The 23,410-nt window shown below is 46.0% G+C and overlaps 1 protein-coding gene across 2 annotated transcripts in view; it reads right to left on the minus strand.

Moving 5' to 3' along the window:
• The window catches only part of CCDC6 (coiled-coil domain containing 6), a 100,086-nt gene that overhangs the window by 21,442 nt on the left and 55,234 nt on the right, over positions 1 to 23,410 (minus strand). For both annotated transcript variants that reach the window (XM_059729848.1, XM_014610136.3), the window contains exon 3: positions 6,316 to 6,444. In XM_059729848.1, coding sequence (XP_059585831.1) covers positions 6,316 to 6,444 — 129 coding nt within the window. The remainder of the gene's footprint in view (positions 1 to 6,315; positions 6,445 to 23,410) is intronic.

A 23,410-nucleotide genomic window follows, 5' to 3' on the forward strand; every position in this document is an offset into this window, starting at 1 on the left:
AACAGCCATCTCCACCTTGTGGCTAAGAAAGCTATTTCAGCCTAACATTAATTTCCAAACTGGTTATCCTGATCTTTGCCAGCTACATCTTTTTGGGTTTCTATTTCCCAACCCAGAAGATGCATTTAAGAGTGACAGCAGAAAAAAAAACAAACATCTGGCACATATCAGTATTTTACATACTTAAAGTGCAAAAGAAACCAAAGTGTATAAACACTACCCCCCACCCCACTTTGACACTTTAAAAAAGCTATACTTCTCCACCAGGATTTACTTTTGAAATTCATGGGACTTGCACTAAGTCACTCAATGCATTTACCACATTCCAAGATTAGGTTGCTACATACAGGCTTGAAAATTCTGGCCTGAATGTGTTAAAAATTCACAATTTTCAATGGTAAACAGTGAAGCATTTCATTTTTAACTAAAGTGTTTATAATAGAAGTTATTAAAAGCAGATATTACTTTAGCCCCAAATACTTGAAAAAACAAACAAACAGGATGAAACAAGGAGGTTCTCCAGCCCTGATAATTACTGCCTGCACAAAGCAGAGCTAAACCACTGCATCACGTGATGATAATATTCATCAAAAGAAGATAGTGTCTTCATGCCATTAAGGGCAGCAACAAACTTCCTCTAGTTGCCCTACCTGACCAGATATGGGCTTAGAAGCCAAAGTAGTGATAGGCCAAGGACAAATTTAACTTTGAAGCACTTGGCTTTTCTTTGAAACATTTAAAAAACTGGAGTGTTTCAGCTGCATACAGATGTACAGCCTCCCACCATCTCCCACAAATAGTTACAACTGCATGTAGCTGTGTGCTCTCCAGCCAGATGGCAACTCTGTTTCCCATCCCACCATGGGGCCAGTGGGGAAAGTACAGGGCAGAAAGTCAATGACTGTTCTCTCCTGTGTACTCAACTTCCAGTCTTCCAGTTTGGGAGGTGAAAAGGCATGCAAGGATTTCTGTCTTTGGAGACTGACAAGGACACTGAAGCACTACTCCCTTCTCACCCACCCTGCTGGGAAACCAGAGGCAGAGGCACACAAAAGTATGCCACTAGTCAGTGCCAAGAGATGACAGCATGACAGGAGAGTGTGTGTTGGAAGCAGGGATGCTGAAGGACCAAGCAGCTGTCTGAAACACTCTGGAGTGGGGGCACACAACAGGAATCACTGCATTTTGAAGCACTTTAAAATAAAGTCATTTCAGGGTTATTTTTAGAGCACTTCCTGTCTACTCGCTCTTTGGAGTGCTTCAAATGTTGCATCTGTGTGGGGCCATAGCCATAGCTTCCTTTTAGGTGTCCCTGATGGAGAGAGAAGAAACTGGTTCTCATTTATCTATACTTCAGGGATTGTTAATCCTATCTCTTCTCTCCCTGCCTTCTTTAATACTTTATCTCTCATGTTCTCTAGGATTCAGAGAGGTTTAAATAATCCAGACTTCAGCAGAGGGCACCCTCAAGTCCCTCTCCTGGGGAAACAGGAAACCAAGCAAGATGAGGGAGCTGGAGTACCACGATTAGGCAAGAGGATTTAGAAATCATGGACTGGGGTGTTAAAGTCTGGTGTAACCTCTCATCACCAGCTTTTTTCCTGCATTCATTGTATTTTTTCCTTACATTTTTATTTCCCACATTTATAACTTCTGAGGGGTGGATAAGCTAATAGGCAATATTCCCCAATGTAACTGTGTACCAAGACATACAGAGCTTAGGGGCTGACTTCTAATTAACTAATTATCTTGATGTTCTTAATTGACATCTAGTGGCTGAAGCCAAAGAGCTGGACACTGCCTTCCTCCAGACTTGCATTCAGCCAGTAGATGAATGGCTTGACAAATGAGAGCTCCAGCACTGAGCAAAGCTGTCATTAAAGGGTAAGCAGCAGCACAACTAGATCACACTAGTTAGTTTAACTGCCACACTTGGCTGCAACTAAACTGCTCATGATTAACAATGGGACTGGGTTAAGACTGCAGCAAGACCTGGATAGGTTGCAGGGGTGGGCTAACAAAAACAGGATGCGTTTCAATACTGACAAGTACAGGGTGCTGCACTTGGGCAGCAGTAACCAGCAGCACACTTATAAGATGGGAAACCCCCTTCTTGAGAGCATGGAGGCAGAAAGGGATCTTGGAGTCATCACTGACTCCAAGATGAACATGGTCCGACAATGCAAGGTCACGGTCGGCAGGGCTAACCAGACCTTATCGTGCATCCACAGGTGCATCTCAAGTAGGGCCAAGGAGGTGATCCTCCCCCTCTATGTGACACTGGTCAGGCCACAGCTGGAGTACTGTGTCCAGTTCTGAGCACCCCACTTCAAGAGGGATGTGGACAGCATTGAGAGGGTCTAGAGGAGGGCCACCCGCATGATCCAGGGACAGCAGGGCAGACACTACAACGAGAGGCTACAGGACCTGAACCTGTTCAGCCTTCACAAGAGAAGGCTGAGGGGGGACCTGGTGACCATCTATAAACTCACTAGGGGGGACCAGAAGGGTTTGGGGGAGACCTTGTTTCCCCTAGCGCCCCCTGGGATAACAAGGAATAATGGCCACAAGTTGTTGGAGAGTAGGTTTTGTTACGCCTCAGCTGTGTGTTCTTGGGCAACCCCGGCACAGGATGCAGTCTGTCTGACTCACAAGGACTCACCGCCCTCCCTCCCCTCCTCTACCTAAACAAAACTGATTAAGATGCAGTGAGAGACGCACCTAAAACTCTCCAGATAAGGGTGACAAGAGTGAATCAACTGCCCTAGGTCTCATTTGCATCCGAGATGGAACCAGATGACCATTCATTTACATGAGAGATGGAAAACAGAAAGCCTGAAGCAGAAACTGCAGTGAATTCTGGGACCAGAGAAGCAGGAGAGCACTGCATGATGGGGAATCTGTGCTTCCAATGTTAATCAACCCATGTTCACACACACCCAGCTCAGCATTTATCAGACCAGTTCTAATCTGGATTTGCTAAGGACTTTTCCCCCCCAGACACACACACACAGCTCTAAGTTTAATAGGCATCTCAGGCCATACATTCCCTGGTCCCACTATGGGAGGCCTATTTAAACTTGATTGACTAAAACTCGGTTGCCAGGTTAGGGAATGCTGAGGCAAGAGACCGAGTCAGAGGGGGTACGGGCAACATTTGAACAATGGTTAAGGATTCATCACAGCATCCAGCCTGCTGGAGCCCTAATCACAGGTGTTGTCATATCTTTCCCGAGACGACTGGTGGGAGTCCTCTCCACAAAAGGTTATGAGCACCCCAATAATTGCTTTAAGTCTGTTAAAAGACTATAGTAAGATCTGGAAAAGTCATGCTAAGATGAGGCTTGTGCACAACAAGTAAAAATCCAAAATCCTGATGCTGCAAGCTATCTATTGTTCCTGAAGAAACCATGAGATATCCCATCAGTATATCTGCCATCCATAGGAATCTCAAGCTGGCTCCCAAGTATTTGGGTTACTCCCTAATCTTAAGTGTTTCCTGATTATCAATCAGTTTCCTGAGATGGTCCAAACCAGATAACCCCTTGTCAATAGAAAAGACAATGATTTACACTACTGAGGGTGCTTCGAAGCAGCAGAACTGAGGGTATAAAAATCTGTAAGTGTGTATGCTGCAAAGAAGCAGCAGCAGGAGGAAAGGAGAAGAAGAGGAAAAGAAAAAAAGAAGAAAACTCCTGTGCTGACACCATCCCCTGTCATTCTTGGGACACTGGAAGAACAGATCGTCTCTCTCTTCAAGGATTGCGCTACGGACTGTGCCTGTCAGCTTTGCAGCCTGAGTACCGTGGACTAGGTGAGACCCCAGCGTTCTCTCTCTTCTGTCTAGGCATAAACTTCTGAACCTGAACTGTATTAGTTAAGCTTGAGCTAAGTTTCCCCAAATACTTAGTGAAACCAGAGTAGTATTGTCATTGTTTGTGTTTGTTTTTCTTTTGCATGTCTATTACTACTAGTACTATTATATATTTCATATGCTTAGCAATAAATAACTTTTATAGGCAAACTGGTAGTAATTGGGTATATTTTTCCTTCTCTGCTTCTTTTTCCTCCCGTGCTCTGCAACAACGCTTCTTTTACCTATGCTAAAGATCCCTGTGAAGCCTAAATTATTGTGGGGTCTGCTCATCAAGAGGCCAAAGATTGGGACGTGCTGAGTTTGAAACACATAAGGGGATCAGCTTGTACAGGCTGATTGACCCTGTTTGACTCAGACGTGCCCTTATGAACTGAATGCTGGCCCATGAGGGTGTCAGCTGGACACCCAGCCAGATTCAGAGGGATTCAGTTTACCTGTGTGCTTGTGTTTGACTGCATTTTATTGTTGCTCTTATGAACTGATTCTTGGCATATGAGGGTGTCAGCCTGTCCATGCTGATCAGCCCGGCCAGGTCAGGCATGTCACGTTAATTTGTGTGTATGACTGATTTGGTGACTGGAGGAACCCAGTCCCATTGAGACTGAGTCCTGCAAGATAGCTCCACTGGGGGTGAGGGCTTGCAGAAGGGAGAGATACAGCTCCGTATAGTAACACAAGCAGCACATTGACAGAATCACCAAGACCCTAGAAACTATCCTTTAATAAATGAGCACACCCCAAAGCAATGGGCAAATTTGGTAACAGTTTAGATTAGACATCCATAAGAACTACTTCACAGTTAGGGCGGCTAGGATCTGGAACCAACTTCCAAGGGAAGTGGTGCTGGCTCCTACCCTGGGGGTCTTTAAGAAGCGGCTTGATGCCTACCTGGCTGGGGCATTTGAGCCCAGTTTTCCTCCTGCCCAGGCAGGGGATCGGACTTGAAGATCTACAAGGTCCCTTCCAACCCTACTTCTATGATTCTATGAAGAGTGACCCAGTGAAACAAGTAATAATGAATAAACTTAATATCTGTAGTGGTTCCAAACAAGAGCTATTAAAATATTTATACTCTCTCTCAAAGATTTGTAAGAACCCTCACATAGACATACAGGTGTCCTAAAAGTGAAAAATGGTCATAGCAATGCCAAAATCCCCCAAGCCAAACTATTTTAAACCTTGTCATACAACATACCATTACACAAATTGGCAGTGAGGCACAATTTATTGCAATCATCTCAGACTATAATCCACTGGCTATTTCTTTCCAGCTGTTTCTAGTGAGGAACATATTTCAAAGAACAGGAAATGAATATGATACAGTCTCCCATGATGCTCTTATAAAAAAAATCTGGGGGATTGTAGGCTGGTCAGGTGGGTCGGGAGCTGGCTAATGGGTTGAACCCAGACAGTGTCAGTGGATGGGTCTATCTTCCTGGAGGGAGGTGAGAAGTGGTGTCCTGTAGAGTTCAGTTTTTGGCCTCATGCTGTTCAACAACTTGATCAACAATTTAGATGGGGATGTGGAAAGCACGCTGGCCAAGTTTGCGAACAATACTAAGTTATGGGGAAAAGCAGTCACATTAGGGGATAGGATGTGGATCCAAGGAAACCTGGACAAGCTGGAAAGCTGGGCAGAGTGGAACTGGATGTAGTTCAATAAGGATAAATGCAGAGTGCTTCATTTGGGGAGAAGTAACCAACGATACAAATATAGGTCAGGAGGAGATGTCCTGGCCATCACAATGGCTGAATGGGACCTCGGGCTTATGGTTAATCACAGGATGAATATGAGCCACCAGTGCGACACTGTAGTCAACAGCTAATAGCATACTGGGATGCATTAGCCGATGGGTCGTGAGCAGGGCTAAGAAAGTGATACTTCCCTTCTACTTGGTGTTGGTGAAACCCCAGCTGGAGTACTGTGTCCAGGTCTGGGCATCACACTTCAAAAAAGATGTGGAGAATCTTGAAAGGGTCCAGAGAAGAGGCACAAGAATGATTAAGGGCCTGAAGGATAAACCTTATGAGGAATGACTAAGGGATCTGGGACTGTTCAGCCTGAGAAAGAGAGGACTGAGGGAGGGGACTTGGTGGCTGTCTATAAGTATGTAACAGGTGAATATTGGGAGCTAGGAGAAAAACTGTTCATTAGGGTGCCCCAGGGGAAGACAAGGAGCAGTGGTCATAAACTGTTAGAGGCTGGTTTCAGGGTGGATGCAAGGAAAAACTTTTTTATGGTAAGGGTGACCAGAATCTGGAACAGACTTTCCAAAGAGGTGGTACAGTCCCAACCCTGGAAGTCTTCAAGAAGAGTCTGGACAGACACCTTGCTGGGATCATTTGATCTCAGCAGTATTCCTGCCCAGAGCAAGGGGGTTGGACTCTATCTTTCATGGTCCCTTCCAGCCTTTAATTTTTATGATTCTATGACTTACCTGCTCCAAAGTGAGTTGCTTAGAAATAGTATCATTTTCCAGTTTTTTAATTTTCTTCATTAGTTTGTTTACTTGAAACTCTTGTTCCTGTTCCAAATGCTGCTCCAGTTCAGCCTTCTCATGCTGTAACTAAAAATTCAAGAGAAATAGGAAAATAGTTGAATGCATAAATTAAAACTACAATAGCAGATTTACAGGCAACATTTATTCTTTCTAGATATTAAGCCCTTCTCTAATGGTTATATTCTACTCCCATCAACAAATCTGAAGATATGCACTTTAAATTTTAAGTGAAATATTATAAATGGTTTACTTTATAAAGCACAAACTTCCAAATATTGAAATAGTATAAATATATAGTTTTGGGATGCACACATTCACCATTGAAAGTTTTAAAGAGACTGTCACAGCAATGACACAGCAAGAACTCATTTTTCTTAGAAAGTTTCTGCAACAATTTTAATGAGTTGTTAATGCAGTTATTAGGATTATTTTCATAGAACCCAAGCTGCCAAAAGTACATTTGGCAAAAAGAATATTCAGCTAACAGAAAATTACTTCTACAGTTACAATAGAAGTAAAAATGAAATGTTAACCCCGTCTACATATTGTGATCATTTCCTACAAAATTGACAAAAACATTACATTTTTGAGATACATTTGATTAATATAAAAACACAATTCAAATAAAAAACTATGCCATTGGAAAATGTTCACTAGTTCTAATAAGAAAGCATATGCACGTTAGACAACACAGTATAGATTTATAAGACAAGTAAAGACGTTAGACTACAATGTGGACAGCCACTCTTAACATTGTCAAAATATACTAGAAATCCTGTAGGGAAAAGACTGCATCTTCCAGTGCGTAAAAGAATATCATGACTACTACCAAAATAGAAATACATAATCTGTTAATTCAATTAAGGCCTACAGCTGAAAGTTATTTTCACAAGAAAAAACACATATCGTAGGCAATGCTCTTGAAGTAAGGTTTCAGTGACCCCAAGCCAACAGGTTTCATAGTGACCGAGTCAGTGCTTTTGAGTCCCAATGCATTAATGCCAACACAAATAACAAGACGTCACTCAAAACCAAAGGCACAGCAGCAGGACTGTCAATCACTGCCAAGTTGAATTACAGCTAATTTTTTATTTGTCTATTTTAAAATATGCTTAATTAAAACAAAAAAAACAAAACAAAGCAAAGCAAAAGACACTACATTTTTCTCCATCTATTAAAAAATTAATACTAAAGCAATTCCTAATAATTGTTACATATGGTTAACAGATTAGACTGTTTAAAAAGACAGATGACCAAAAAGTCTTAATCAGCCTTAAGTCAGCTGCTGCTAATGTAAAGTGCATACACAGAAACTATTAACAAACAATCTGTCATGCAAATAGGTATAATGAAAGGACCTCAAAATACTAGAGTTGGAAGCAGTATTTACTATGTGAAAGAATTATTATATTGTAAATATATGTTTAGCAGCAATGGCAATCTGGCTCATCAAGTCTTTGCTATAAAACTTGGATAAAATCTGCATTGTGCAGTTATTGATAAGCTTTGCTTAAAGCATCACTGCTGTGTGCACTCATTAAATCTTAACTTGGTTTTGTGAACAGCCAAGAGTCAGGCTGTGCTGATCAGAAATCTATTTATTTATATACTTGGTTCAGGCGAAGTCAGAGGATTTTAAGGCTCTAGGAAAGCTGTCCGTTCTACCCAACTCAAACACATGAAGTACACAAGAAATCATAAGCAAAGAAGAATGTACCTCCCAAGGGTGGGAGGTAGTCAAGATGACTGTCATTTGGGTTCTCCAGTATTGATTCCTCTGCTCAGCATTTTGACTGTAAAAGCAGTTTGTGATGACACTTCTAAACTGCATGATATCATGGTACTCAAAGTGAAAAGTCACTCAGATAGTACAATCATCCCCTTTCTTAGTTGCTTTGATCAGCTGTGAAAATAATTAAAACAATGCTGACATTTAAATCTTGTTTTATCCCATTAATAGCTGAGAACCGGCATGTCTAAGTCTCTAACAAAATAGCCACTGAAGTAAAGAATACATATAGAGTAAGAGAGTATTATCAGACAACTGTATTTTTAATATCTGGGAAGTTGCCCATGAAATTAAAGTGGCAATTGTTTATAAACACAGAAAAAGCGGTAATGAAAAGGAATGGAAAAAATACTTCCCATCCTCAAAACTGTGCGTCAGGCACTTGACATGATCTGAGTTCTAAGAGCTTAAAATGCACCTGAAAATAGGAAGTGGTGTAGGAAATTAAAGCTTTTAAAAACACTGTAGAAAGGGACAAGTTTGATGTAAACTTGACATCAAACAATTTACTGAACTAGACTGCTGGGAAAGAAACCTGTTTCTTATTCACTGACATGCATCAGGAACATTCAGAAAAGGAAACTGAAATGCATGGGAACAGTGGATTGTTAATGCTGTCAGTTTTTATACTTTAAAGAAGCTGAAGATTCAGGAAACAATTTTGTAAAAGAAATTAAATTTCTTTCCTTTTGTGACTGTGGCATCTTAGGAGTTATTGAATTCAAATACATTTTTTATTAAATTGCATCTGGGAGTTTGTATTTTGCTTTTCTGCAGCTGGTGACTCCAATTTCCTACCAATACAGTTTATATGAAAAATCTTCCCTGTTTTTGAAGGCTCAACAAAATGTATAACTACCAAGAAAATACAAACAGATTATACACTGAAATTCAGGTGCTACACAGTAAAACATGACTGGAAAGGACCTCCTGATCACTGAGTCTGGTCCCAACTACAACATGAGGCATGCAGGGAGTACTTGGGGGAGAAGCTGCACGAGGCAGGGCCGCAGGTAGCCTTGCACTTCACCTCTGACATCTGGAGCAGCCAGGGTGATCACACCTACCTCTCCCTCACAGGGCATTGGCGTGATCAGTCAAGCTGTCAGTGGGTTCTACTGGAAGCCAAGGTGCTGAATGTGTCCCACATGGCAAGGGATATCATGGTGGCCACAAACCGCATGGTGCAGGGGGGCTTGTTGGGCAGGCTGAGCTCACCCGCAGGTTCACGGTCACAGACAATGGGTCCAATATGGTGAAGGCTATCTGTGATGCCAACATTGTTGGCATTCGCTATATGGCACACAGGCTGCACCTAAGAGTGAGGGATGCCTTGGAGGGGGACAGGGCTGCTGGTGACAGCACCGCCACCAGTACTGCTACAAGCCAGCTGATTTCGAAATGCAGGAAGGTGGCGGGCTAATACCACGGCAGCATCAAGAGTTCAAGATGCTGTGGGAGAAACAGGCAGAGCTGAGCATCCCGCAGCACAAAATCATGCAGGATGTGGAGACTCGGTGGAACTCCACACACCTGATGCTCCAAAGGTTGGTGGAGCAACAGGCCATCCATGAGATGGCCTTGCTTGGGGAGACTGGGATCAGCGGCCCCCTGAACAGAGCTGAGTGGGGTACCATCTCCCAGATCTTGGTGGTCCTCAAGGCCTTCCTCGAGGCCACCGAGACCCTTAGCACTGGTGATGCCCCCTAGTGAGGGAACTGAAGAACCAAATAGAGAAGTTCCAGGGGATCAATGTTCCTGGCTGAGGCAGGCCGCTGTCACCAGATGTCCAGGCACTGTTGAGGCGGCTGAAGGAGGGCATCAGGAGACAGCTGGATCCCTTGCAGTCCAGTATGGTCCACATGATGGCGGGCATGTGCAACCTGAGGGTGAAGGGGAGCACATTCACTGGAAGCCCCAAAACCCTTGATCACTGGACGCAGGTACTAGTGAGCAAAGTCAGGGAAGTTGAAGTGTAGAGGCAAGGGGATGTGGAAGAGGAAGATCCACTTTCGAGGCTTTGGTGGCTACCTATCTTGCTGAGGATGTGGAGCCCACTGGACTGCGACTCCTTGGCCTACTGGGCAAGCCGCAGCCAGATGTGGCAGGTTCTGGCCACGGTTGCCCAGCAACACCTGTCCTGTCCACCGACCAGCGTTCCACGCGAGACGGTGTTCAGCATTGCTGGGGGATGTTGTGACACCCCACTGCACTTTCTTGGCTCCTATGTTGGTGGAGCAGCTGGTGTTCCTAAAAGGTGAACCTCCCGCTGCTGGGGTTCCCCAAGCTCCACCTGCAGACAGACTGAGCGCCAACCTCCTCACTCTGCACCTATTTCCTTTTTTGGGTTCTTTAAAAGCCGAGTAATGCCCTGCTCTCAGCTGGAGGGGGCACTAACTGCATCACCAGGCAGCAGGGGAAAAACATGTCCCTGCTGAACTCATTCCCCTGCCAGAATGAACTTGTAGATATGAGATTGGGGCTATGGGGAAGGAGGAGACCCCAGGTCCTGGTCATGATGACTGAAACTGCACCCTGCCAGGGTAAGGGAGGCCTGGTGGGGCTGCTGGTGGCGTGGCAGCCCCTTAAGTGCTAGGACCAACCATCCCCTCATCAAAGGCAGGTAGGAAGCACCATAGCCTCCAGCTAACGCATGCACACACAAAGTCCTGGCTGGGGAATGCCCAGACCTGTCATGTCTTTGACAGACCTGACGTTTGCTGGTTGCAGTGCAGTTGTGAGGCTCCTAGTGAGCTCAGCTTAGCTGCCCGGAATGCCAGGTTTAGGGTTGAAAACCCCTTTGTCAGGATGAGGAAGTACCTGCAGTTGGTCCTGGATGGATAGATGGCATGGTGGCAATGAACCACATGGTACAGGGGTAGCTTGTTGGGCAGGCTGAGCTCACCCGCAGGTTCATGGTCACCGACAATGGGACCAATATGGTCAAGGCTGTCCATGATGCCAACTTTGTGGGCACCCGCTGTGTGGCACACAAGTTCCATCTCAGTCAGAGGGTCAGGCCTATGAACTTCACTTCTTCAGCCTCCTAGGTACCGAAACTCATGGACTCAATATAGGCAGTGAAATTCTGACACACTGCAACCTGCCAGACATCTGACTTCCCAGGTACCTCTGCACTTTTACCTGCGCTGCTTCATCTCCCTTCCCTCCGCTTCCCCCCCCTCCCTGGCCCAGCCAGTCCCTCACCCCCTGACGCTTCCATTTCCATTTCCACTGACTGCCTTTCTTTCCTGCATTGCGAGCCAGGCCAGCCTCAGGCTTCTTTACTATTCCTTCCATCCAGGACCAACTGCAGGTACTTCCTCAGCCTGACAAAGGGGTTTTCAACCCTAAAGCTTCCAAAGATACATTTTTTTAAGTACTCCTTTTTTTCATAATACACATATAGACATAAAAACACAAGATAAGCCATCACACACCATGAATAACATCATATGTCCAACACAACACACCACACAACACCTTTATTTCTTGCTGTCAATTCCTTTATAAAAAGAAAGGCTCCTTGACGGTTCCGTTTGGGTACCTTTGATGCTTCTGCTGATGCTACTGGTGTTGAGCCAGCTAAGTTATTTTACCTGTTGTCACGTAAAGTGGAGGACTGGGCATGAGGCTGTAAGGGAGGAGGAGACCCCACTGGGGCACACTGCCGTTTTGTGCAGAGGCCCCAGCGCCAGGAAGGGCACACCTTAACACACACACACACACACACACACACACCCCCCCCCCCCCCCACAAGTTTTGCCTTTCAGCAGCTTGGGGTGCAGGGCCCTACACGACAGACTCCCCCAGCGAGAGACACACAGCTGGCAGGCTTCGTGGCTTGGCAGGGCCAAGCACCCAGGCCTGCACTAGTTTTCACCCCCGCATCCCAGGACAGACGCAGTTGCCCAAGCAGCCACCCACATCACGAGTTTTGCCTGTCAGCAGCTTTGGTGCAGGGGTTTGGGGCAACTGCACCCCATCTTCTTGAAACTCAGCAGGCTTTGTGGCCTCACCAGGGACTATGACCCCTGCACAGTAACATGTAGACATGACAGGAGATTTGCTTTCATGAATTTGGGGTGCAGTTCCCCCCAAACCCCTGCATCTATCTTCTTGAAACTTGGCAGGCTTCATGCGCTCAGCAGAGGCTACCACCCCTGCAAATCGGAGATAAAACAACGAAGTTATAGATATTTCATTGATTCCCCCCCATTAAAGTCTATAGCCGGATCTCCAAAGCGGCAAACCGATCCGGAGCTCCGGATCAGATCGCTGCCATCCAAAACGGCTGAATCCGAAGCCGGATCAGATCGCTGCCGACTCGCACAGGCCTACCAACTACCCCTAAAATGACAAGGGAGTTTCTGCCTCAGCCTGCACCCTGACATTCCCCATAAGAGCCACCTGCCATCCAAACCCATCTGCCTCTCACACCTTCCCATCCACACTTGCCCTGACAAAACCTGGGGAAGCCCAGCAGCCCCCTCCTGCCTGGCCCCAGCTCCCTGCAAGGACAGACCAAGTAGGCTGGACCAGCACACATACAGGCCAAGCAGGCTGGACTCGCACATTTCTCAAACATGGGTGCCCAGAACAGTATTCCATACAAGGTTTCATAACTTCTTCATTCAATAACATTAATATTTCCCCATGTCTACTGTCAGGGCTGTTCCTAGGAGGTGCGAATCAGGGCAACCACCCTGGGCCCCGCGCTACCAGCCACTTACCCCTCCCCCCCATGGTGGTGGCTGCTTCTCGGGGCCGGGGCTCCGCATGGGCTGATTTGCACCGGGCCCCGCATCCTGCTTGGGTCAGCTCTGTCTACTGTAAATGGTTTCAAGGTCATCCAGTTCCTTCCTATATAATATCCTGACAGTTCTTGGTCTAGAAAATGCCTCCCAAAACAGTTTCATTAGCATGTTCCATTGGCATACTCCTATTTTTTGGCACCAAGTTCGTATATTAAATAATATCAGCTTCATGTCCAATTACTGATCAACTGGCAAGTGACATACAAACCAAAACCTGTTTTATATTTACTGGAAAAAAAAAATCGCATTTGCATCGTTGATATATCATGAAGTTTGGGTAGTTAGCTTGCATTTTGGAAATGTGTTACTTTTGAAAGATGTGCTAAGAACCAAAGTCTGAATCAGATGACAAATCTATTTTTATTCTGTTCGGTTTGCACAGCTAAACAAATTATGCCTATTCACATGTCCCTCTCCAACACTGTCCATGAGTCATTTTGTAAAATACAACAGATTTAGGGACTGTACAAACATTAAAAGTCATGAAAGGTGCCTTATTCTGGCTCAAAATAAAGTTTTGAGAACAGGATGCAAACCTTGAAAATAGTTTAGGCCTAACCTGTCAGTGATAATTTGGATGAATCAGGGCAAGATCCAAATAGATTTTTACTGTTCAGATTAAAAAAACTCTCGGGGGGAAATACTTCTCAGGGGCTTTAGGAGCCAATCCACTCCAAAATTCCAATATTCCCAAGTCCCAGAAAAAGGTATTATCAGGCCCCACAAAAAGGTATTATCAGATTTAGCAACAAGATGCAATATAAATTCTCAGGACCTTGAAGGAACTTCTGGTGGGAGGCATCCAGGAGACAGGCAGGCAGACAGGCAGAGACAGAGATCTAGGTATTTCCACTCACAAACATCTACAGAAAAGTGCAACTGGTTGGGACACTGGAGCAGAACAGTATTCTCAGATATGAGACTTCTCTAGCTTGGGTATACTGAAACAACAAATACACATCTGTGAAAGCAAGATTTTATAATAGAATGCTAACTCGTCATATTTTGGCAGCTGTACCAAAGCCATTTGGTCCTCATTTACATCTCAACCATACTCTGCACCATTTTACACATACTTAGTTTCAGACTTTAAAACAAGGGCACACACTGGCTCATATTCAACTTATTCTCCTATCTAACCCCCAGGAGGTCCTTTTCTGCAGAGCTGCCGCTTAGCCAGTCAGTCGCCAATCTGTAGTGGTACATTGGATTCTTCATTCCTAAATGCAGGACTTAACACTTCTCCTTACTGAACCTCATGAGATCTCTTTTAGTCCAATCCTCCAAGTTGCTGAGGTCTTTCTAAATACTAGCCCTAACCTCCAGCGCATCTACTACTCCTGCAGGTTGGTGTCACCTGCAAACTTTGTGAGGATGCACGCCATCCCCTTTCAGGTCACTGATAAAAATACTGAACAGGACCTGCGGTGCTCCACTTGATACCAGCTGCCACCTGGACATTGAGCCACTGACTGCTACCCTTTGAGCCCAATGAGCCAGCCAGTTTTCTATCCACCTTACAACCTGTACTTCTTTAGCTTGCTTGCGAGAACGTCATGGGAGACCATATCAAAAGCCTTGCTAAAGTCTAGGTATATCACATCCACTGGTCCCCCCCGCATCCACAGAGCCAGTTGTCGTAGAAGGCAATCAGGTTGGTTAGGCATGACTCGCCCTTGCTGAATCCATGCTGACTTTTCCTAATTACTTTCTTCTCCAAGTGCTTAGAAATGGATTCCTTGAGGACCTGCTCCATGATTTTCCTAGGGACTGAGGTGAGGCTGATTGGTCTGTAGTTCCCTGGATCCTCCTTCCTTTTTTTTTTTGTTTTTGTTTTGTTTGTTTTTTTAAAGATGGACACTATATTTGCCCTTTTCCAGTCCTCTGGGACCTCCCCAAGTCACTATGAGTTTTCAAAAATAATGTCCAGTGTGGCTCTGAAATCACATCAGCCAATTCCCTCAGCATCCTCAGGTGCATTCCGTCTGGCCCCATAGACTTGTATACATTCAGCTTTTCTAACATTTTACACATGAGTTAACAAGATGAGTTGTTACTCTATAGCAAAAATCCTGGTCTCGGCACAGCGTCATTCTGGGTAAATTAACTACTATTCTTGTATATGCAAGTGTTTTGTCAGCCTAGCAAATAATGTTTCAAAATAAATATCCTACAATAAAATTTAAAAGTTAATGCAACTTTACATTTTATAACAGCTATGTAAATCATGCTGAACTGGGACATTCTTGTTAAGCTACTAATAGAAGAATTGTAGCTTATGCCCTAAGCAGTTAGCTTTCACATTTAAAAAGTATATTAAAAGCTTTTTCCATATGTTACTCTGTATGCAGCACATAAGCCTCTTACATTGTGCAAAACAAAGATCTAACAATGCAAGAGCTGATTGCTTAGGCAGCATGAAAAAAGTCACTCAGTTAACTTTTTTCAATTGTAGAATATGGCATCAATTCTGTCTTGACAGCAGAATGGTGACAGTTTGAAAAAGTCATACTAAGAAATCTACCATGTTTAGCAGAAAACACTGTACAAGGCCCACCATCCTTTAATTTTAAAATAAAATGTAAATTAGATATAAATTGTTGGCACTGGATTTATGACCCAGATACCTTGTTCCACATGGCCCCAAACCCTCAGACTGACAACCACCTCTCCATTCGATAACAGGCAAATTTTATTGATACACAGTGATGGCAGATAAGAATAATACAAAGAATTCTAGATCTACCAGTCTTAAGCTGTCACAGGGGACAGCTACATCTGGCCAGTACATGAGCTTCACCCTGTGGTTCTCTCTTGAATATCAGATATCATAAGCCTGGAGGTCGAGGGGCAAGACCCCCACCACAACTAGTGGGGTGGGCGAGACGGGCTGGTGGTATGCCCTCTGGCCATGGTGACCTTGGGTTCCCCGTTCAGGAACCCTTTGCTGCTCTGAAATACCTTCTTTTGTATCCTTTGTCCTCTCTGATGACTCTTCATCTCTGAGCATTATTGATTGGTCTCTCTGTGGTCGTCATACATTCCATGGTCTGTCCTGTCAGCATATTCCTTTGTTCCAACAAACCCGTCACACGCACACATCTTAATTTGGTTATTTACTGGGCCTCCTATTTTGGTCAGTTCCCCAAAACTGGAAATCCCAAGGGCTCTGCAACTGGGCGCTGTGACCTGGTGCCAATACTGGAGAGTCATAAAGTTACAGAAATTTAGGGTTGGAAGGGACCTCAGGAGGTCATCTACTCCAGTGTTTCTCAACCCATGGATTGTGACCCCAAAGTGGGTCGCAAGAATATATGAAAGGGTTGTGAACAAACTTTTAAAATGGGTTCTCCTTTAAAGGGAAAAAAACATGGCTGTGGTTTTTCCCTTGCAAGATGCAAAAGGCTACTCTGGACTACTTAGGGCCCTTCTCTGCCCCACACACTGTGGGTCGGGCCTGACTAACAATGTTTACAAATGGGTCCTGGTACAAAAAAAGGTTGAGAACCACTGAGTCCAACCCCCTGCTCAAAGCAGAACCATCCCCAAATAGATCAACCCAGCCAAAGCTTTGTCTAGCCAGTAGGGGTGTGTGAAGCAGGCCATATTCAATTCCGATTCAAGAAACAGTGATTCGATTCGTTGATGCGGATCACTGTCCGTATTTGATTTGGTGGAATCTGAAGGTTCAATGGCGATTCAGAGAATCAGCGATTCAGCCACAGACACAACTTTAAATGTTTTTTCTACATACCCTCGAGCTACCACGCGCAGCTTGTGAACGCTGAGATGGCGGGGCAGATGGAGCGTTCCACAGGAGCACAGGGCCCCCTCCTCATGCCCCCCTGGCACAGTGATCAGCTGCAGGGGGACCCCAGATGCCCGCCCAGACCCAAGAGGTACCAGTCACCAAACTGGAGGGTGGTTCCCCCATGTGCTCTGTGGCCAACCCAGAAGAGGACCAAAGTGCTTCTGGTCCACTTCTGGGTCTGCCGCCGAGCATGCTGGGGACCTGCCCCCACCCCGTGGGACGCTCCATCCGCCCCACCATATCAGCGTTCAAGAGCCGCCTGGTACCTTGAGCTATGCAGAAAAAACATTTAAAGCTGTGTCTATGTCCAAATCATCGAATCTCTCTGAATTGATATGGAGGGTTCCAATTCGATTCTGAGATTAAAGGTTCTCCTGATTCAATTTGGATTTGAAGGTCTGGCCACTGAATTAGGCCGAATCGAATCACTAACTGAAGCTTCGCACAGCCCTACTAGCCAGGTTTTAAAAACCTCCAAGACTGGAGATTCCACAACCTCTCTGGGTAACCTATTCCAGTGTTTTACTACCCTCCCACTGAGAATTTTTTTCCTAATATCCAACCTATACTTCCGTTGCTGCAACTTGAGACCATTGCTCCTTGTTCTGTCATCTGCCACCACTGAGAACAGTCTAGCTCCATCCTTTTTTGAACCTCCCTTCACGTAGTTGAAGGCTGATATTAAATCCCCTCGCAGCCTTCTCGGCTCCAAACTAAATAAGCCCAGTTCCCTCAGCGTCTTCTCAGAAGTCATGTGCCCCAGGCCCCTCACCATTTTTGTTGCCCTCTGCTGGACTCTCTCCAATTTGTCCACATCCTTTCTGTAGTGGGGGGCCCAAAACTGAACACACTACTAAAGATATCTCCTCACCAGGGTTGAATATAAGGAAATAATTACTTCCCTTGATCTGCTGGCAATACACCTACCAATGCAGTCAATTATGTTATTAGCCGACTTGGCAACAAGGGCACACTGCTGGTTCATATTCAGCTTATTGTCCATTATAACCCCCAGGTCCTTTTCTGCTCAGCTATCTCCCAGTCAGCCCCCAGCCAGTATTGGTGGATGGGATTGTTCCGTCTTAAGTGCTGGACTTTGTATTTGTTGAACCTCATGAGAGTCCTTATGGTTGAATCCTTCAATTTGTCTAGGTCACTCTGAATCCTAGCCCTACCCTCCAGTGTTGGTGTCATCTACAAACTTGCTGAGGCCACCTTCCAGAAAACTGATGAAGACACTGAACAAAACCAGCACCAGGACCGACCCCTGTGCACTCCACTTGATACTGGCTGCCAACTGGACATTGAGACACTGATTACTACCCTCTGAGCCTGATGCTGCAGCCAGTTTTCTATCCACCTTACATTCCATTCATCCAGCCTGTACTTCCTTAGCTTGCCTGCAAGAGTGTTGTGGGAGACCTTATCAAAAGCCTTGCAAAAAATCAAGGTATACCACATCCTCTGGTCCACCTATGTCCATCACAGACGGCAATCAGGTGGGTCAAGCATGACTTGCTCTTGGTGAATCCATGCTGACTGTTGCTAATCATCTTTTTCTCCTCCAGGTGCTTAGAAATGGATTCCTTGAAGATCTTCTCCATGATTTTTCCAGGGACTAAAATTACACTGATCGGTCTGTAGTTCTCTGGGTCCTCCTTTTCCTTTCCTTAAATATGGGCACTATATGTTTGCCCTTTTCCAATCTTCCAGGACCTCTCCTGATCACCTTAAGTTTTCAAAGATGAAGGCCAGCGGCTCTGTAATCTCATCAGCGAACTCCCGCAGCACCCTCAGGTGCATCCCATCCAGCCCAAAAGACTTGTACACATCCAGCTTTTCTAAATAGTCCCTAACCTGTTCTTTCACCACTGAGGGCTGCTCACCTCCTCCAGAAATTTTGCTGCCTTGTGCAGTAGTCTGAGAGCTGACCTTGCCTGTGAAGACTGAGGCAAAAAAGGCATTAAGCACTTCAGACTTTTCTGCAGCCTCTCTCGGTAGGTTGCCTCCCTCATTTAGTAAGGGACCCATGCTTTCCCTGATCCTCCTCTTTGTGTCAACATAGTTGTAGAAACCCTTCTTGTTACCCTTCACAAAACTTGCTAGCTGCAACTCCAACTGTGTTTTGGCCCTCCTGACTTGTACTCTTCCCTGTGCTCTTATATTGTTCCCTAGTTATCTGTCCAAGTGTCTATTTCTTATAAGCTTCCTTTTTGTGATTTCATTTACTGAAGAGTTCCCTGCTAAGCCAAGCTGATCTTCTGCTATACCTGCTAGTCTTCCTGAGCATTAAGATGTTTTTTTCCTGCACTTGCAGTAAGGCTTCTTTAAAGTATAGGCAGCTCTCCTGGACTCCTCTTCCCTCTCAGACTGGCTTCTAAAGGGATCCTGAGAATGAGGACCCTGCATGAGTTGAAGTCTGCTTTTCTGAAGTCCACAGTCCTTATTCTGCTGCTTTCCATCCTTCCTTTCCTCAGGATCCTGAACTCCAATCATCCTGTGGTCACTGCTGTGCAAGGTGCCATTCACTACTATATTCCCCACCAATTCTTCCCTGTTTGTGAGAAGCAGGTCAAGAAAAAACACTGCCCTTAGTTGGCCGCTCCAGCACTTTCACCAGGAAGTTGTTCCCAACACTCTCCAAAAACTTCCTGGATTGTCTGTGCATGGCTGTATTGCCCTCCCAACAGATGTCAGGGTGACTGAAGTCTCCCACGAGAACCAGAGCTGGTGATCAGGAAACTTCCGATAGCTGTTTGAAGAAAGCCTCAGCCACCACTTCCTCCTGGTTTGGTGGTCTCTTGTCTCTGTTCCAACACACTCTTCATGTTATGGAACAGTGTGGTATAAATCTTCATTTTCCCAGCCTGTGTGTCTGCTGGCTTCAGACACAGCAGACCTTGAAGGAAACTGTCACAAACAGGCTTTTAGAAATCAATTTATTAGGGCTGTCAATTAATCACAGTTAATTAATGCAGTTAATGCAAAACAAATTAACACATTTTTTAACATGTGTTAATTGCATATGTCCATTTTGACCATGGGTAGGCAAAATACAGCCCATCCCATGCCCTCTCTAGACTTGGCCCAGCAGAATGGAACAGCCGGAACCCATGCTCACAGCCCCAACCCCAGCCCACCCTGCACCTGCTTCAGACCACCCACCCACACCTAGCAGTGGAAGCAGTGCTGGCAAGCAGGCAGAAGCTGCTGCTTGGCATGAGGGAAAAGCAGCTTCCCCTTCGCTGCTGCCAGGCCCTTCTTTCTGCAGCCACCCGGAGCCTGTGCCTGGGTTGCTTGCAGGTCCTCTCTGCAGTGCAAGCCCAGAGTGGGTGCAGAGTGGACCAGGGTTGAGTCTGGGGCTGTGTGCTGTTGGGGGGTGGGGAGGAGCCTCAGGGCACATGGGCTCTGAGCCGTTGGGTGGGCTGACTATTGTTTAACTATTTGATCAAAACTGCGATTAAATTGCAATGATTTTTTAAAATCTTGCAATTAACTGTGATTATTTTTTTTAATCATTTGTCAGCCCTACAATTTACCCTTACCATTCCCCTGGACCATTTGTTCTAATGCAGTTTCTGCTTTACCTACAAGCCAATTCCCAAAAGCAAACCTCTAAATATCATTTTCTAGCCATCATAAATCAGTTTCACTTAAAATTTTCAATTATGGAAAACTGCAGAGAAACACTTGACAGAGAACATTAGTCAGCATTTAAAGTCCAGTTTCAGGTTAGTTTAAGATTCCCATAGAGAAATAACATCATTTTGTTTTTTCAGAATTCCCATCTTGTGTTCAAGTCAGCAGGCCCAGATAAGCCTCATCCAAGGGTACTGAAGGAATCGGCAGAACCACTGGCATGGCTGTTTGACCACTCACAGCGCTCGGGTCAGTTCCCGGAGGACTGGAAAAGGGGCAATGTGGTCCCTATTTTCAAGAAAGGCAGGAAGGAGGATCCGAGTAATTATAGGCCAGTCAGTCTCACCTCCACCCTTGGAAAGGTCTTTGAAAAGATTATGAAGGATCATATTTGTGGGAGTCCAGCGGGAAAAATAATGCAGCAGGGAAACGAGCATGGATTTGTAGCAGGTAGATCATGCCTGACCAATCTGGTTTCGTTTTATGACAGGGTCACAAAATGCTTGGACGCAAGAGTAGAGATGGATGTTGTTTTCTTGGACTTTAGCAAGGTCTTCCATACAGTATCTCATCCTATTCATAAATAAATCATATGGTATGGGGCTTACAGGACAAGCCCTATAAGGAGAGACTGAGGGCCCTGGACCTCTTCACCTCTGCAAGAGAAGGCTGAGAGGTGATCTTGTGGCTGCCTACATACAAATTCATTAGGGGGATGCAGCAAGGGATCAGAGATGCTCTGTTCACCAGGGCGCCTCTTGGAGTAAACAAGGAACAATGGTCACAAACTGACAGAGTACAGATTTAGACTAGATACCAGGAAAAACTTCTTCATGGTAAGGGTGGCCAAAATTTGGAATGGACTTCCAAGGGAGATGGTGCTCTCCCCTACCTTGGAGGTCTTTAAGAGAATGCTGGACAGGCATCTGGCTGGGGTCATCTGACCCTAGCACTCTTTCCTGCCTTGGCAGGGGGTTGGACTCAATGATCTGTTGAGATTCCTTCTGACCCTAGCATCTATGAGTCTATGAAACTTACTTCAATTAAGAGAGAACACTTGATACCACACTCCTTCCAGTCTCGCTAACAATGTCACTATGGGCCTTGTTAGCCCTTATAGATTTATAGATGTTTGGGTCAGAAGGGACCTCAGCAGATCCGAGTCCAACCCCCTATGCTGGGCAGGAAAGAGCGCTGGGGGCAAATGACCCCAGCCAGGTGCATGTCTAGCCTCCTCTTAACAAACCCCAAGGTCGGGGAGAGCACCACCTCTCATGGAAGCCCATTTCAGATTCTGGCAACCCTTACTGTAAAGAAATTCTTCCTGATGTCTAACCTAAATCTGTTCTCCGTCAGTTTGTGGCCATTGTTCCTATTACTCCAAGGACTGCCCTGGTAAACAGAGCATCTCTTATTCCTTGCTGCACTCCACCCCCCGATGAAGTTGTAGGCGGCACAAGATTACCTCTCAGCCTTCTCTTGGGGAGACTGAAGAGACCCAGGGCCCTCAATCTCTCCTCGTAGGGCTTTGCCTAACCATACGAGTGACCATCCTCTGAACCGACTCTAGGTTGTCCACATGACTGTTGAAGCGTGGCGCCCAAAACTGGACATGGTACTCCAACTGTGGCCTGACCAATGCCGCATAAAGGGGAAGTATCACTTCCCTGAACCTGTTTAGTCATGCACCTGCTGTGCTGTGAATGCTAATGCATGATAAAGTGCAGTTAGCTTTACTCATCACTTCGTCACATTGACAACTCATGTTCATCTTGGTGTCAACAATGATTCCGAGATCCCTTTCCGCTGCTGTGCTGCTGAGAATGTCCTCCCCCAGCCTGTAAGTGTGCTGGTGATTCCTTCTCCCTAGGTGCAGCAAGCCAAACAACCATTAATCCACTTAATGTTATTCATCTTACTGGAGCAGTCATAAGGACAAAAAACTTGTTCCAACTCTCCTTCACTAGTACAACTGTGACTTGCCACTAGAGCAGGTATCAGCAACCCCCAGCACATGTGCCGAGCATGGCACGTGAGGCCATTTTGCTTGGCATGCCACTGCCAGCCTGGGCTCTAGGCAGCTGCTGCCAGCCACGAAGCCTGGGCTGCTCCCAGCAGGCGGCTGGGTGGCTGCAAGCCCCACTGCTAGCAGACCAGGCTCCATGGTTGGCAGCAGCTACCCAGAGCCTGGGCCGGTTGCAGCCAGAAGGCTGCAAACATCTGCTCCAGGCTCTGGCATTAGCTCCATAGCGACAGGTGCACAACTGCCTCAAGCAGATGGTGGGGGAGGGGCCTGAGGCAGCACAACCCCGGCCTCTCCCCCACCGCTGGCACAGAGCTAATGACAGAGCTCCGGAGCCTAGTGCAGCTGTTTGTAGCCAACCTGGGCTCTAGGCAGCTGCAGCAAGCAGGCTGCAAACAGCTGCACCGGGCTCCACATCCACAGCATCAGCTCCATGCTGGCAGCAACTGCACATCACCTCATAGCAGACAGCGGGAGGGCTGTGCTGCCTCAGGCCCTATCCCCACCATCTGGTCCAAGGCATGCGTGCACCTGCCAGTATGGAGCTGAGGTGGGAGTCTGGAGCTGCTGTTTGCAGCCTCCCAGCTGCAGCCGGCCCAGGCTCTGGTAGCTGTTGCCAACCCTGGAGCCCAGGCTTCTTGCAGCAGGGCTTGCAGCTGAGCCCACTTAACTCCCACCTGCTCCGAGCCCAGCCCCCCAACCGGGAAAGCACAGGGGCTCTGGCGGGAACAGGGCATTGTTGGGTCGGACTTTGTCCAGTGGCCCAGGAGCCCGGCTCCATGCGTCCACACATCTGGTTCTGTGTGTTTGTCTGCCTCTGTCTGGTTCTGTGCATCTGTGTGCCCACACAAGTGTCTGGTTCTAGATGTATGCGCGCGTGCATGTTTTGGGCGTGTTCTGGTTCTGGATGTGTGTGCACGCACGTATGTTTTGGGCGTGTTCTGGTTCTTTGT

This window comes from Alligator mississippiensis, chromosome 6 (genome assembly GCF_030867095.1).
Source record: "Alligator mississippiensis isolate rAllMis1 chromosome 6, rAllMis1, whole genome shotgun sequence".
NCBI classification, from domain to species: Eukaryota; Metazoa; Chordata; order Crocodylia; family Alligatoridae; genus Alligator; species Alligator mississippiensis.